Source organism: Saccostrea cucullata, unplaced genomic scaffold (assembly GCF_032062105.1).
Source record: "Saccostrea cucullata isolate Sc308-1 unplaced genomic scaffold, CSIRO_AGI_Scuc_v1 ctg28, whole genome shotgun sequence".
NCBI classification, from domain to species: domain Eukaryota; kingdom Metazoa; phylum Mollusca; class Bivalvia; order Ostreida; family Ostreidae; genus Saccostrea; species Saccostrea cuccullata.
Window position 1 is genome coordinate 514,294 of NW_026939565.1, and position 18,292 is coordinate 532,585.

Here is an 18,292-nt window from a genome sequence, read left to right on the forward strand (position 1 = left end):
CGTGGGACGGATATATATCTATGTAATGGCGCCAAAGTTAGCAACTCTGTTTTTCTTTGGATTCTTGAAATTTATACATGTATATACAATAGCCGTATCAGATTTTAATATAATTTCTAGACAAGCTGTTACCATGTAATCAACCTATATAATGAATATATAAAGCTGTTAAGTTAGAAGTAATAGTAAACTTTACATTTTTTGGGGTGTTATCTGGGTTTACAGAAAAAAATCCCGTGTGAAAGGTAAGTCCATAACCACACTATCAAGTCGAAAGAAATAGTAATAAACTAAAAATCAAAATACTTTTTTGGCCTGCATGATCGAGTGTACGAGTTCTGATACAAAAATGACTTTGCACTTAAAATATAATAATAATACCATGGTTGGGATCAGGTGCCTACAAGGAGTGAAATCTTTTGCGACATAACACCGGTAACATGAAGAAGGATATGGAGATAACGAAGAGTATTCAATCTCAAAGTCCATTAAACAATATTCAAAATCAGAGCAGAGCAAACACGGACCTCCGAAACATCATAGGTGGGATCAGGTGCCATGGAGGACTGAGCATCCCCTGCCGACCGGTCACACCCGCCGTGTGCTCGTTGTCATGATCAGGAAATACCGGAAAAAATCCGTCGTCAATTCAGTGTATAAATAATGGACTAACAATTGGTATGAAAAACGTCAGTCAGCATTTGACTCAATGATAAATTTATTTGCTGACAAGGTCATTGTATCGAACATAGAACTTACGAAATGATGACTTTAAACGAGACTGCTGATATTCTTGTTTCATCAACTTGCTCTAAGTCAATAATTTACCTCGTTTAAGAAATTGCTCATACGTAGAGCATGCTCTTGCGTATCGAATCAACTGAGATATATATACTCCGTATGCAGGTGATGAAGGTATATTGCTGCATAAGTAAGGGAAGTTGACGATGGAAAAGTTAAAGTCATTACTTTTATCATATAGCTTGGTTGTTAGATTACCATTAGTGTCTTTTTCAAGTAAAATATCCAAATATGAAGCAGAAGTGTCGGATTCTGTGGTATCTTTTATCTCAAGCTCACCAGGATATTTCGTATCGACGTAGGAATGGAAATTATCATTATTAATTGACAATACGTCGTCGATATATCTAAATGTCGAGTTGAAGGCAACAGCAAGTGTTTTCTTCTTTTCACGCAAAAGATTTTGGATAAATTCTGCTTCATATGAATATAAAAATAAGTCTGCTAATAACGGAGCGCAATTTGTACCCATGGGAATTCCAATAGATTGTTGGAATACTTGGTCTCCAAAAACCACATAGATATTGTCAATCAGAAACTTAAGCATCTTCTTGATGTCAACTTCAGAGTACTTATGTGTGCAATCAGAATCTGTTTTAACAAAATAATTTTGTAAATGACCAATGACGAGGTAAGTAAATTTACGAGTTCCATTTTAATTGAAGAAGCAGCTGTCAATGATATCAAAAAGCCTGGATTTTAATTTGTCGTAGGGAACTGTGGTGTATAAAGTTGAAAAGTCGTAAGTTTTTAAGCTGTTGATTTTTGTAAAGTCTTGTGATTTCAAATTGTCCAAGAGTTCTTTAGAATTTTTAAGTATCCACATCTGATTCACACCACTTCTTGAATATATAGTTGCACAGTACTCTTGAAGTTTTTCCTTCACCACTGTCAGTATCTTAGTGAAGATAACGAAAGAGGCTTAAAAATTGGTTGAACATTTACTGGAAACTGCAATGTATCTTTGTTTGTAAGGATTCTTATGAAGTTTCGGAATCCAATATATATAGGGTAGTTCAAATTCATTCTGGCTCTGTGGAATATTAAAAGTATTCAAAACTGACATGTGATTTTGAAGAATTTCTTCCTTAGAAAGGGAAGTATGAGTATTAGTAGGATTACCACTTGTAGAATTAAATCCAAGTTCTTTTAAAATACAATTTATATAATGAATCTTACAAACAAAGACAATGTTTTGTTACCTGCTTTGTCGGCAGGAACCAGTACGTACCGATCGTGTAATCTATCTAATTCTTTTTTCACTTCTGGTTTATTGAATACAGAAGGATAGACGGTTTTCATTTTGCCCCTCAATCTTTTAATACGTGACTTTAACATGGATCTGATACATTTAATCCGTTCTGACAAGGTGTCAACGTCTACTTCTAACGTGAGCCTATGTATCAGATAGATGGAATATTCCCTAATCAAATTTATTATAAAAGCAATGACCTTACGAACAAATGGTGTGAAATATACCAGAGTACTACCCAACTAGAGATTATATTTACAAACCCTCATTAAAACAAACCGAAGAATTTGCGAACAAGATGACTTTAAAAGAGGTTGTTGAAATCCTTGTTACATTCATTATTTATCAATACCTTGGCTTTATTTATAAATTGATTGTTTTCATAGGCTGCATTTCATTTCCGAAATATATTAATATTTTGGTATGAATACTTTTAAAATTCCATTTACTTTTACTTAGAAAATATTGTCGCACAGGTAAATTCCGGAAATGAAAAAAAAATATGTCGGAAATGAAAACAAAAAATGTCGGAAATGAAATTAAAAAATGTCGGAAATGCTATGCATATTTCCGGAAATGAAATGCAGCGTTTTCACAGCATGTTGTGCTCTTGCCTATCGATTAACACCCTGTGCACCCATTCTTTGCTTTTACATGGTGTTTAATTATTGCTTCATATATGAGGGATGTTAACGATAGAAATATTGAAGTCATTCCGTTTGTCATGCACTTTAGTTATTACCCTGGTTAGCATACTTTACAGAGTAACATCAGCCATGTTCACATGTTTACAATCTTCATATATTACATATAGATGGGATATTTTTTTAATTTGACATAGTGATACAATTGAAATAAAATAACCCATAATAACCCTTGACGTTGTCGTTGATTTAAAAATTATAACAGTTGTGAATATTTATTATCAGAATAGAAATAAAAAAAAATGACTTGAAGACTTGAAAGTAAAAAAAAAGTCATCACTTTCATCACCTGCATGCAGGGTTTACATCAAAGCTGATTCGCTTAGCAAAAGTATGCTCTACGTATGAACAATTTCTAAACCGAGGTAAGTCGTTGACATACAAGTTGATAAAACAAAAACAATTGTAGTTTGATGTTATCATTTTGTAAGTTCTTTGTTCTGTTCAATATCCTTTCAGCAAATACAATCTATATCATTAAGTCAAATGTTGACTGACGTTTTTCATACATGTTCTTATCGTTAGGCCATTATTCACAAACAGATTTTCCATTATTTCCCGATCACGTCAAGGATCACATGGCGAGTGTGAGTGGTGCCAACGGCAGGGGATGCACACTCTTCCATGTCACCTGGTTCCGACCATGATATTTTAGAGGTCCGTGTAAAAAAATTATTTTACAGTCATTTAACACATTCTGAACTGTTCAGTCCTATTTCGTAATTGTCAGTATGAGTACCACTATTGGGACCTATTCTTTGCTTGTGTTTCTAATGCTGATGTTTTATGCACGCTGTGAGAAAGTATCGCCCAGACCAGGACTGAAAACATTCCAGGAGGATTACAAGAGTGTGGCAGAGACCTGTCGTTCTGTTGGATTTTTCAGAAAAAAATGTAAAACTAATGCGGGTTTGTATATTTTTATAGCATCTTAATCTAACTGAGATAATTTTAGTACTATGTCCAGTTTTAAGTCGCACACCGTTGCCAAAGGGCATTGACATTTTTAAACTTTCTTTTCGTTTCTCTTACAGTATGACCATTTCTTTTGTTTTAATTTATATAAAAAGAAAGGTTAAAAAGTCCATAGCCAAAAATCCTTAATTAATAAAATAAAAAAAGAGTTGATAAAGAATTTTAACAGAATACAGGTAAAGTAATCAACTGAAATGAAAGTGCAAGTTTGAAATTTGCTACGATGTATTGTCAATACATGTAGCTGTATACATCTTTGTTTGGACTTGAAATGAAGCAATCGGCTATTCGAATATTCGGCTATACTGATAACAGAAGGCTGACAAATTAACTATTTGATTAAGCGGGTTCCACTGTATTTTCAAAATTCTGACTCCACATGCCTGCACATGTATCATCTCCAAAGTATGTTTGTTAAAGAATATTAACAATAGAATATTACTTATAAAATATGTTGCAAAAGAATTGTAATTACTGTCATTTTTTTCTTTTTGAATCAGACAAATCGAGAAAACATGCAGATGAACAGATGGCTGCCTTTGACGTCAGATTAAAGAACCATAAAAGAAATCTTGCTACAAAAACAAAGGTCGTGTTCGAAACGGTTGACTTGAACGAAGGACAAGGATACAACGCTTCTACTGGTATCTTCACTGCGCCCTATGGAGGACTGTATGTATTCGACTGGACTACTCTAGCCTGGGTAGGCCAGTATGCCTTCACAGCTCTCACAGTAAATGGCTCCTACAAATCTTGGATTTATTGTCATGATGTAAATTCCAAAACCTGGCTTCAATGTAGCAAGATGGCGGTTGTAAAGCTTAATCACGGTGATAAGGTTTGGATTGGGGTCTCCCAGGGACCAGCAAACATGCATAGACGATACACTTCATTTTCTGGCTATAAACTATAAATGGCTGTTGAGCTGAGACAGAAAAAAATTATGGAGTGAAATTTAAATAAAATAGTATTATATCTATACCTTTGTCATTTTCCTTCCTTGTCAATAACACGAAAGAATAGGTTTCACAGAAATATAATTCCCATACCCATTTCTATGCAAAAGTATACTTTTTTGTAAACAGTAATTTGTCGATAATTTTTAAAGGAATTCCATGCCTTTATCTTCTTATAAACTCCAAGTCGAAAAAAAAATATTGAGACAGTGGGCTGTGATAAAAGTTATTGGTATCATAAATTGAATTGATGCGTGCATATGTGAGTGTTTTATGTGTTTGTAAAGAAATACTTGTAAGAGAATTTTGAGATTCGAAAATGGTTTTCTAGGGTCTTGGTGACAAATATATACAGTGCAATAAACAAACAAAATACACAAGTTTATGCAGTTCAATTCTCTATAAAGAATGACTGCACTTAAGGAAACTTAGAAATTGCGACATAATTAATTTTAAAAATGGGCATATTTATTTTAATAGTAGAAATGGCCAATGTCTTAACTGCAACTTTGTGTAGTTACGTTAATCAAAAGTTCGTATTAACGAAGTTCGAAGTCGTTTTCATTGGAAGGGGCCATCGCATATTCTGGAATCTCCATAGGATAATGAGTACGCCCACCTTTTTACAGGCTTAATACATAGTCAGAGCATGTTTGTCTGTTTGTTCTCCTTTTTATGGTAGTTGTATATTTATATATATTACCTCATATTAAAAGGAGATCAATTTATGATTATTTATTCCAAATTTACTGACCAGTAAAAACATGAAAAAAGAAATCGCAAAATATTATAAAAGAATAACACAACTAACTAAAACATAATAGTAGAATTAATGAAAAGCTAAAGCTGATAAAACTAAAGATTGATTTGATGTTTAACTTTATTCGAACATTTCGAGCAGATGCTTTAGTACAATTAAAAAAAATCACACAAAATTTACTGTTAATATTATAAATGTTATGACATTATCGAGAAAAACGTAGTTTGGTACGTGAAAGTAGATCGGTAAAATTTTATTAAAAATTGATTGTTTTCATGGCATGTTATTTTCTTGCCTATCGATGTACGTGATGTTTGATTATTGCTTCATATACGAGGGATGCACATATACAAGGGTTGTCCCAAAATTTCGTAGACTGAGCTCATATCTTTGAAAGAAATTAACGTATCTTTATAAAATTTTCAGGGTGAATAAAGCGTATTCTTGGCAGATAAAGTACGAAGTTTTATCATATTTACATGAAAACTTTTTGAGTAATAACATTTAATGTGATTGGTTCTCTAACACCCGGAGCAATCCGCAACGTCAAAAAATACAAATGTTAACGGTTCAAATTTTTGGAGGAAATATTTCAATTACCAGTATCAAATTCTCAAATTAAACGAAACGGTAATAGTTATAAATGTAACATATATTAATTACTATGATATGATGAAACATTAAAATATGTATACAAAGTATATGCGTGTACAGGTATGAGAGAATAATAATTTGAAAACGCTATATTTCTACGGGCTCTTCGTCTGTTTTCTCTAATGGATTTGCACAATGGAACTCTTGCCCATTTCTTAGCCTGTCTTTTATTTTAGTATGAGATAGTAATAATTTGAAAACGCTATATTTCTAAGGGCTCTGTGTCTGTTTTCTCTAATGGATTTGCACAATGGAACTCTTGCCCATTTCTTAGCCTGTCTTTCATTTGAGTTTTTAGTACCGTTATTCACATATACATAGAGAAACCGTTTTAGTCATCTTAAATACTAAGGACGAAAAAAAGTTTCCTAGTCTACCAAACATTTATGACTGGTGCATTTCTGTAAGGGTGAATTCAGGATCAAAACACTTGATCATAGTCCTGTGCGCCGCCTGGGCCAACGCAGTCGCCATTTTTTAAAAAGTCGGATTTCAACCCCATGTACACAAAACGTTATAGAATTCATATTTATCAAAGCATAAACACCCAAATTTGAGGAAATATAGTTAATAAAACAATATTAAGAATTTTCATTTCCAAAAAAAAAAAAAAAAAAAAAACATGTGTAGTAATTACTTTTCCGTAGGGTTTTAAATATAATATACCAAATTTTGATGGCAACTTTTGGGTATTGCGCCGCCTTCCTACACCAGACAATGAAATGTGTCTTTTAAATTGGAATAATTTGTGTAGTTACTCCATATTTGTCTATAAATTTATTAGATAGTGTTTGTTTAATCTTTATACGAAGTTTCATTAATGTATGACATAAGGTTCCTACAAAACAACGCTTGTCTACAGAATTTTGGGACAACCCTCGTAGACGAGAGAAAAGCAGAATTTCCGTTTGTCATGCAGTTTAGTTATTATCGTGGTTACCGTACTTTACAGGGTTACATCGGCCATGTTCACGTGTTTACAATGTGACTTATTTATGTCAACATGCATGATAATTCTTTCAGCATGCGACTTATTTATGTCAACATGCAAGATAATTATGTCAACATGCGGCTTATTTCTGTCAACATGCAAGATATAATTATGTCAACATGCAAGATATGTATTTTGATATGCAACTTATTATCTTGCATGTTGACATAAATAAGTCGAATGTTGACATAAATAAGTAGCATGTGAGCATAATCATCTTGCATGTTAACATAATAATATGCATGTTTACATAATAAACCCGCATGTGAACATAAATATCTTGCATATTGAAATTAAACCATATTTAGATTATATTTTCTTATAAGATTGGTAACTTGTATGTCAAGATAAATAACTTGCATGTCAACATAAATAACTTAATTGCATGTTAACATAAATATGTTGCATGTTAACATAATTTATCTAGCATGTAGGGGGCAGAAATATGCCACCATACTATTGGCATTTATAACCTTTCTTTTCGTAACTAAAATTCCGCATACTACATGTGTTATATTAATTATTAGTTTTTATCATACATGTAGTATGGTGATTTTTATTAAAGAACAAAGTTCACATTGGTCCATTTTTGGACTTGTGAATTTCTTAAACATCAGAACTACTCAGTTTTAGTTGAAAATATGCTAAGTTTAACTTAAATTGGGCCCTTGGTAACTTCATATCAAATATAAATGACGTATTGTTTTTCTTTTGTTCATGTATTATGACGTCATGAATTTCGTCACTTTCCTCAAATCTTGAAAATTTCTTTAAAAAATGACCAAAAAGAAGTATATATGGTATGAGCCATTTAAGGCCCCCACTCAGAAAATGTTTATCTTTACTATGGAGAGTGATAAGGCAAGGGTGTTACATAAAATATATAATTTAATTTGATCAGGCATTCCGTTGCCATGGAAACCATCATCAAAAACATACATCTTCAGACCTCTAAATCTGGCATCTAATGCCATCTATTGTCATTTAACCAATCTTTAATTTTGATACCAACTATATATTGCCTTAAGTTAATGATTGTATGTATACTGTGGGATATGTCAACGTAACTGTTTTACTAAGAAAATATAATTAATATTATTAGGTATTCCGTTACCATGGAAACCGTCTCAAAACTTATCCCTTCATATCTGAAATTAAGGCTTTCATTGACAATTAAGAAATCTGTAATTTTGGTAGCATCTATAAAGTCTTCAATAAATGTTTATATTTATATTTTTGGATATCCAATGGTGATTCTTTTACTAAGAAAATACCGGTATATTTAAATTGATAGTCAATTCCGTTGTCATGACAACCATTTTTAAAAACATATTTTTTCAGACCAGTTTTTGTTGTTATTTACCTAACAAAAATAATTGTTAATTTTTGGCGATTTCTTTTTGTTGTTTTTTTGTTTTTTGTTTTTTTTTGTTTTTGTTTAACTGTATCTTTTTTTTTTTAGGAAAAGAAAATTTTTAACATTTTAGCAAAAACTTGGTATTGAGGGACGTGACTGTTGACAGGAATCAACTTACAAGAAGTCTGTCTGTTAATGCAGTCCTTTCCGATAATAACTTTGCAACTAAGAAACATTAGAAGCTTATATTCTAGTACATGTACATGTATGCATATCAAATGATTTATGACAATTAAATATCTGATTCAAAGTCTTTTAAAAAAAAATGTTATGCCATGATCATTTATAAAATTCAAGTCACTGGCAGATACGAATATGAAAAATGCTGTTAATTGGATTTCATCAGTTATAATTTTACGGACGAATTCAAATAAAAAATACATTAGTATCATTCAGCATTACAGTGTATTTTGCAATATGAATACTAGTATTAATATTTTGCATAGATCTCTCACTGTTTAATAGCCCTAAGTGCAGTCTTTAGGTTAGAATTTGTAGCCCTCTTCCGGCAAGTGAAGGCGTCTCAATATGAGTGAAAAAATCTTGAGAGGGACATTAAACAACAATCAATCAATCATTTGTAATTTTCTTTCCATTGAAATCTATGACCCTTTCTTATTAACATGTACATAAATACTAGTTTTAGAACATGATGATCGTGTAAATATTGCCTACAAAACGTTTTTTTTTAAATCCCAAAGGCATAATGATATAAAAAAATTTCTAAATTAAACATACAAATGTTAAAGAAAACAATATAAATTCATGTAATTGCATGGTCATTTAAGAGATACGCAAATTCAAGGGACAGATTTGTTTGTTAGCTTTTTTTATCTACCCTTTCGAGAACTTTTTATTCAAAATATTATGTTCCATTTCCGAAATGAGATTTGAACCCGCGACTTAAGGATCTCTATACTCCGCGACTCATGGGAAAATAATCTAACCACTGCACCATGCAGGCGCCTCAATAAAAAGACCTGATGAAATATTGGAATCTTGATTTGATATCATAGAGGGGAAGGGTGCAATCAGTAAAATATACTGAGTAAAGTAAAACTCGATTATATTGAAGTCGCCAAGACCTGTGAAATTATTTCGCTATATCCTTAATTCGTTAAATCTGTATAAGGAAATTTTAAATTCGCATAGCTGGGGATCCAAGATAACTTCGCTATATCCGTGAATTCGCAATATCCGTGTTCGTACTACACGAGTTTTACTGTAATTAATAGCTTTGGTATTATGCCTCTTTGATAAAAATTACATCTAATCTCAACTAGTATTTTTTTTTTTAGATTTTCCAAGAAGCAATGCACGTACAAGTAACAACCTTGACTGTGTTACGAATATCAATTACAAACACCACTTTTTCAACACTCAAAGAAATGTATTGAGACTTATCTGTAGAGTCCGGAAAAGAAATCATCTCTCTTTTTCTAACTTTTCTTTCATAACCAGTATATGCCAATCTTTGAACTAATTAATTCAAATAAAAAGGAACTAAAAATTAAAATAATTTTTGAAAAAACTTACAATGGATGAGGTAAAAAAAAATTCGATGTTCTGTTGAGTACGTGCTACTGCAGTAAACAGTAAAAAAATGTATTTAGAGAACGGAGACATGTACTACATGTATAACAGGTCCTTCATGATACAACTAAGTATGTGGTTTAATAATTCACACTATGATATTTTTTAGATAACAAATTAACCTTAGAAATAAGAAATTAAATGAATGAATAATTAGAATTAAAAATGTGATGCATTTTTATAGTTTTGTAGCAGCGTGCGATATAAATAAAGTGTTGATTCAAAGAATTCTGATTATTATATTTATTTATTTATTTTTATTTGACCCTATTTATTTTTTTTAATTTGGTAAATATAAATTAGTTAATTATGCATTAAAATTAAATTATAGAAATTATATACAAATACAAATACTTTATTGGCACAAACACAATTACAATAATTGGCAAAGGCCCACTGAACAACATTAAATAATGTTTACATATTTTTTCAAGAATCGTCAAGTAATTGACTTCTAAGATCAAAACAGTCTCTGATAAATTTAACAGTAACTTTCAAGACTTTTTGTATATTACTGTTTACATATAATTGTAGCATATAATTCTCATTGCTAAGATTAATATTTTTCTTTGTTATGTTATAAATATTACTAAAGAATGTGTTTCTTAGCTTAGAGTAAGAATTACAGTGAAAAACAAAATGTATTTCATCCTCAATCACACCAGTATTGCAAACATTATAATATCTTTCATTTCTTGATGTGGAAATATAGCTACCACTTTCTATTGCAAGTTTATGTGCGCTTAGTCTAATTTTACTAAGAGAGGATCTCTCAGATCTTTTTTTGAGTAAATCAACATAAGGACTTCTTTTTCCTGAGTATACTTTCTTGAAGAAATCGAGTTTTTCTGAACCAAACATTTTTGATGTTTGCTCTTGAGTGCACTGATCAATGATTCTTTGTTTAATGTTTGGTAAAAGGTGTTGGATGGAACCTGTATATTTTGTAATGTTAGAGAATCCAAGATTATCTAGAATAGAAAATAATTTTTTAGTCCAAGAATTACAGTTACTTGTGGATTGGTAAAGTTTAAAGGCCAAAGAATCAGAAGTTTTCAGGTGATTCCAATATTTGATACTTGAGAGGGAAATTTTGGACCAAAGTGGTAGTCTTTTAAGTTCTGCTAAACAACCAGCATTGGATGTTTTGCAGTGCACTCCAAGGATGTCTTTAATAAATTTTAAGTGAAAATTTCAATATTTGAAATATCTTTGGATGAGAGATCCACTCCCCATACATGTGTATTTCACTACAATAGAGAAGAACTGGAAGTACAATAGCATCAAAGAGTTTTTCTAAAAGTTTACATGGGTTATCAAATCCAATAATTCTTTTCATTTTAAAACATGTTTAAAACATTTTCCTAGCCTTTTCAATAAGCACAGCTGTTGCTAAATTAAACTTCCTATTACATTTCATCATAAAACCTAAATAACAGTATCTTGGTACAATTTGTATTGCATTACCATTAAAACTAAATTCATTACCTTGAGGCTTACCATTTGAGTTAAATATCATAACTTTAGATTTATCTACATTAACTTGAAGTTTCCAATTTGAGCAATAGTTACTGAGAATATCAAGACTGGTTTGTAAACCGCTTTTGCTTTCTGAAAAGATTACAATATCATCAGCATATAACAGACAATTTACATGAATATTGTTTACTTGTACAGGATCACAATTTCCATTTTTTAAGTCATGGACAATACCATCAATAACAAGAGGTCCAGGTGCCACATCGCTCACCTGAGCAAATCGTAGGAAAAAACACAAATCAGATCAAATCTGAAAAGTTTATCAAAGGTGAGGGGGGAGGGGGACTTGAATTTAATACTACTTAAGAATGCTTTCATATTAATACAGCATATGACTTTGCTGTTCTTGATAAAAAGATTTTTTAAAAACAGTTTCTTCCTATACTATCACTAATCATTGCTTTGAAGTACTTGAGAAGAAGATTTTTATAAAGATTTTTCCCTTATATTCCTATGTAAAACTTTGATAAGCCAGTGTGGCCCCACCCTACCCCTGGGGGTCATGATTTGGATAAACTTGAATCTACACTACCTGAAGATGCTTCCACACGAGTTTCATCTTTCCTGGACCAGTGGTTCTTGAGAAGAAGATTTTTAAAGATTTTCCCTATATATTCCTATGTAAAAGTTTGATCGGCCATTGTGCCCCCGCCCAACCCCTGGGGGTCATGATTTGAACAAACTTGAATTTACACTACCTGAGGATGCTTCCACATGAGTTTCATCTTTCCTGCACCAGTGGTTCTTGAGAAGAAGATTTTTAAAGATTTTCTCTATATACTCCTATGTAAAACTTTGATCAGCCATTGTGGCCCCGTCATAACCCCTGGGGGTCATGATTTGAACAAACTTAAATCGTCGCTACCTGAGGATGCTTCCACATGAGTTTCATCTTTCTTGGCCCAGTGGTTCATGAGAAGATTTTTTTAAATGCCATTAATTTTTCACTTATTCATAATTATCTCCCCTTGGAAGAGGGCGTGGCCCTTCATTTGAACAAACTTGAATCCTCTTTACCTAAGGATACTTTGTGGCAAGTTTGGTTGAAATTGGCCCAGTGGTTCTTGAGAAGAAGTCGAAAATGTGAAAAGTTAACGACAATAACGACAACGCCAACGACCGTCACGTGAACGACGACAGACAACGGACAAATTTTGATCAGAAAAGCTCACTTGAGCCTTCGGCTCAGGTGAGCTAAAAACATTAAAAAGTGTGGGGCTTAAGACATCCCCTTGTTTGATACCACACTCAGAATTGAATACATCACTTAATCCATCAGAAAATTTGATTCTACTCATTGTATTACTATTCATTGAAAATAAAATATTGAACATTTTTTGGGAAATATTACATTCAAGAAGTTTATTTAATAAACCAAATCTCCATACAGTGTCAAATGCTTTTCTAAGATCAATAAAAGCAGCATAAACCTTTTTGTTTTTGTAGTGATCGATTATTGTTTTTATTGAGAACAAATGGTCTGATGTTCTACAATTTTCCTTAAAACCAATTTGGTTTTCACTTATCAGTGATGCAGAGTTTACAAATTCAAGTAGCCTAGTATGGATTATTCTGTTGAAAAGTTTTCCTAGATTTGAAGTAATTGATATACCTCGGTAGTTATTAGGATCAAGCCTATTACCCGACTTATACAGTAAAACTAAGTAGCTCTCATTCTAACTTTTTGAGAATATACCAGAATTAAGTATAAAGTTATATAATTTTTCAAGAGGTTTCAGCATTACAGATCCCCCATTTTTTTACATTTCATTTGATATCATATCCATAGAAGAACTCTTTCCATTTTTCAGGGATTTAAGGGCACTCCTTATTTCAGTGATAGTAATTTCTGGTTCAAGGAAATGGTTATGATGTAGTTTTTCTTTCAAGACATGAAATTTATCTATTATACTTTTATGAAAATTATTGTTGAGTTTTTTTTAAAAAAAAACTCATAAAATTCCTCAGGGTGAACATCATGAGATGAAATTTGTCCAGTATTGATTTTATCTAATTTATTGAGTAATTTCCAGAATGACTTTGGATTTTTATTAATCTTGTTTTTAATGTCATTAAATATTGTGTTCTGTAATTTTGCTCCTCAAATTTACAAAATCATCTGTATTTTGCTTTGTATGTACATAGAACATTTTCCTATATTCCCCATTAAAAGGGTTCTTGTTTACAAGTTTTTAATAATTTTTTACTGTAATTCGCAGATCAGAACATGACTGTGAGAACCACGGTTTTTTCTTATTTTTACGAGTTTTATGCCTAGGTCCTCTCTTCATAAGTTTAGTCGATATTTTTGCACATTCAACAAGTATTGAGCTGAAGGCTTTTGAAATGGAATCACTATCAGAAAATTCATCCTTAAAAAAATCTGAAAATTTAATTTGGAATAGATTGCTGTGAATGTTTTTAGTGTAAGATTCTATTGCATCATTATTCCACAAAAACTTTCCAGGAACTGGTTTTAAATTATTTGAGTTATTTGAGCTTGGTTCTGAACAGAAGCTGTCAAATATTGCACAACTAATTGGACAATGGTTTGATAGGGAAGTAAAATCTAGTACTTCAAAATAACCAATTGAATTTAGAAAGTCTTTTGATACAAGACAATAATCAACTAGACTGCAACCGTTATAGGTTATACAGGTGGGTCGACCTGTTAGGTCACCCGTTGTTCTACCGTTTAAGATTCGTAAACCCGATTCTATACAAAGGTTCAGAAGATTTTTGCCACTATTGTTAATGTGCTTGTGGTCAAGATTATTTCTTGACAAAAGTTTATCTGGTTGATAAAGAACATCATCTGAATTAATACATTCAGAATCAAATATAACAAAATCAGGTTGGGTATTGGTGTATGCATTGAAGTCACCTTGAATTATTACGTCACCAATTCTACTATATTTTACTATGTCACCTAGTAAAACTGAATATATTTGTTCAATGTCATTCACATTGCCATTATAATATTCGGGAGATACATAAACTACTGCAAGATAAATATCTCTTTGTAATCTAAAGAAACTTTGATCAAGTTTGATCCATAAAATATCTGGATGACTATTGTTAATTGGTATAATAGCACTTATAATTGTAGGCTTATTTCAACATATGCACTATAATGTAGCATGGACCAGCTGAGTTTCACAATTTTTTAAAAACAATTTTTGTGTAACTGTGTTTAGTAGACAATATTTAACCCTTTTGACAGTAAGCATATGTATTAATATGTTGTTACAAAAATTTTAGTCAGCTTTTCTGCTACATGGATTATTTTTGACTGGTTAATTTCCAAAGGTGCTGTCTGTAGACATTTTGCTATAACAGTATTTCCATTTTTTTTTTGTAAAATTTAAAATTGTGAATCTCTTGTCCTGGCTAAACTGATTTTATTGTCTATATTCATTTTCTTTCAATTGATATTTTATATTGATCCATTTAAAAAAAAATTATTTACCTTTTTCCGTTTCATAACAATCAGATGTGAAATTTGATACTTATTTATATGGTATATAAATATATATGGAAAAATTACCCTTCTTTTTTTTTCAAAGTAAGAATTTACTATTTTTTTCAAAGTATAAAAGATCACATAACGTGGTAGTACTTTTTAACCAAAATGAACCCAGAACACATTTTGTGATTCATAATATAATCCACAGAGTATACCTATAGGAATGTAGATTGTATGAAGGAAAAGTTCATAATTATTTGGAGTCTCATAAACTTTATATATCAGGCATTTTGATTAAGTCTCATCTCTATTTTTTTTATTTTATTTTTTTTTTGTATCTGGTGTACATGCAGTGAGTGTATAAATGATACTTGCTTTAAATTCTATAAGTTTACTTCCAGTATTTCGATGTTGTATGAAAAATGACGCTGTATGTATTGAATGAATGAGTTAAACATATAGATCTGTCTTACCATGGATGAGATTTATGAAGTTTTGAAACATTTTACCATTTGCTTTTGTAAGTTGGGAAGAAATGAAACCCAAGACGTTTAATTCTTGTTAAACAATACAGATAGTCTAATTTAGGTTGTGAACAGCATGCAAAACAGTAGCAATGTTGAGATGTTTTTTAGATAAAAAAAATGTTTGAGGAATATATTGTGCGTTGTGCAGATTTGCACAAACCATTTTTACCTTGATACATATTCCTTTTTCATTTTGATAAATAATGTGTTTAAATTGGAAGACAATTTGGGAGAAAAGTACAAATTTAAAGCTGCTACACAAATAACAATTTTTTCTGCTTGTTTTTTTTGTTATTTATTACAAGTAAGTCATGTCATGGCTTTTTTCCATTTGTTTACATGACACATTTTCAAAACAGAAAATCCTATCATTGGCTATTTGAAGAACACTTGTGAACTCTTTTGGAATGGGGGATCTCATAAGAAAAAGAAGGTGGCTAGAAACAGAAATTAACTTATATTTACTTGTTTAGAGGGTAAAAAACCCACCTAGAACTAAGATATTAAAATTGTTTATAACATAGACCTAAAGCGATTTAGGTCTATGTTTATCATGAATGCAATATCTAAGTTAAAGTAACATAACACTACTACAAAGTTATTGAATTATTACACTGAATTTTATATCCCAATTTTCAGCTTAGAATGAAAAGAGTTTTCTTCCTTTTAACAAGCTGCCTAAAAGCATGTTTCATGATAAAGCTGTTCACAAAGGCTCAGTATTAAGTTATAATTGTGTTAGCTTTTACCGGTAAGCTGCTTCTATTCTGCCCATATTTAGTTACTGTTCTTGCTTCTTGTGCTGTAATACTTGTGCCTTATTTGTTATTTGGTGTAGGTATATTTTAACCCTTTCCTTTTTTATGTTTCATGGTATCAATCATGCTTAAACTGCTCTTAATTATTTTCTCACCCAAAGAATCGATTTCATAAATAATGGGACAAACATGTAGCTTTTTTGTGAATAACTTGAATATAAATAAAAAAAATACTTTACAATAGTTTTTTTTTATCATAAGCTTACTTTACAGCTAAAATTATACAGTGTTTTATAGTTAGCATTTTGCACATCATGTCAGATGTGGAATCAGTAGATCTATTTTATTGCTGCTTACCTTTATCCCGTGCCTCTTTCCCATGTATCAGTATAATGACTGAAGACTAGGGTACATAGTTTCACAATCAGTTCTTAAAGATCTGCTTTAAGTCAGTGTATTTATAAATAATAATTTTTTATATGGTTTGTCATAAATGAAGATGTTGAGTGTAAGAAATCATTCATATATTTAAAATTGTTGCCATAATTGTTCTGATTTACCATTATAAAAGCAGTGTTTGTACTCCAGAGTGAAAGCTGTCGCACAAAGAGTTTCTCTATACATGTATTTTAGGAAGCAAACTCGCTTTGGCATATCACATAATGACATATGATGACTTCCTTCCTTTGAAAATATTCTAGGGTACATATATGTTGGAGTGTCTGAAGGCTAGTCCATTTTAACTGTGCACTTTTTGATCTAATAATAAAAATTTTGAGAGTTTTGTTTGATACAAAAGACAATGTTTATGAATATTCTTTAGATACAGAAATAGAAACTTGGATATGAAGAACTTTTACAAATATTTATCATATCAATCACTCATTTATTTGGCCTGCATTTGTTTTCATTTGAGTTATTCTCTATTTTTCTACGTATATTTTTCTTTCAATTTTTTTTTTTTACATATATAAGAAGTGCACCGTATGTCTCGAACATAGTTCAGAGTTTTGTTGAGCAAATCATTAAGTTTTTTACAATGATGTTGACATAGGTACAATTTGTTTCTGCTTATTACACTGAAATGTAGTGTGCTTTCATCATGACATGAGATTGTAAATCAGTGTTGATCAAAGTGAAGACTATGTTATCTTAGTGTCATGTCAGTAGCATGTCAGTAGCACGTCAGTAGCACGTCAGTATCAAATCAGTGATGTGAAAGAGCTTTTTTTTTAAATCTATAGTTTGAGACTATCACTATTTTATAGATGTCTTACTAATGTTAGTGAGATTATGTTAGATCTACTATTGTTGTATATTTCTTTTTACCAAATAGTAGAATATTTATTTTTAGTAATTGTTACATTGTACTGGAATATCTTTTGAATGTGAAAAGTACATGTAATGTGTTTGTTCATAGCATAATTATTTTTCTCAAAGGGACATGAACACAATAAAGCCAATATTCATAAAGTGATTTTTATCCTTTTTAAAAAAAAAAGTGCTGGTATTCCTGATTGACAATATCCACATTTATTCAATATAGTTTTTTCAGAGCGAGTCTTCCAACAGTCTATTGCAATTTCGATGGGCATTGATTGTGCTTCTTATAAGCTTATTTTTTGTATTCTTCTGAGTCAGATTTAATCAGAAACCTGTACGACCAATTTTCATACTGAGGCAAGCGCTGCAAGCGATGATCTGTTAGAACAAATGTTTCAAAAACTGGAGGAGTATTGCATTTGTACAGCCAACTTGTGCCAATATTTAAACAATAAAATGCTTTCTTTCTTTGTTAATACTGGAATGAACGGAAGCAGCTGTTGCAGAAAAAATACATAACCCGCGTAAGCGGGTTATGTAAATTTTTTCTGCAATAGCTGCGACCGTTCATTCCAG

The 18,292-nt window shown here is 31.3% G+C and overlaps 2 protein-coding genes across 2 annotated transcripts in view; both read left to right on the plus strand.

The window, feature by feature from the left end:
* Positions 1–224: 224 nt before the first annotated feature.
* Positions 225–18,292, plus strand: part of LOC134253211 (multimerin-1-like) — a 29,047-nt gene continuing 10,979 nt past the window's right edge. Inside the window, exon 1 of the mRNA XM_062735723.1 lies at positions 225–245. The gene's annotated coding sequence lies outside the window, so the exon portion shown is untranslated. The remainder of the gene's footprint in view (positions 246–18,292) is intronic.
* On the plus strand, positions 3,496–4,667 carry LOC134253256 (collagen alpha-2(VIII) chain-like). The gene is made up of 2 exons (XM_062735769.1): positions 3,496–3,666; positions 4,233–4,667. The coding sequence occupies exons 1-2, from the start codon at positions 3,531–3,533 to the stop codon at positions 4,643–4,645; spliced, it is 549 nt and encodes a 182-aa protein (XP_062591753.1). The 5' UTR covers positions 3,496–3,530; the 3' UTR covers positions 4,646–4,667.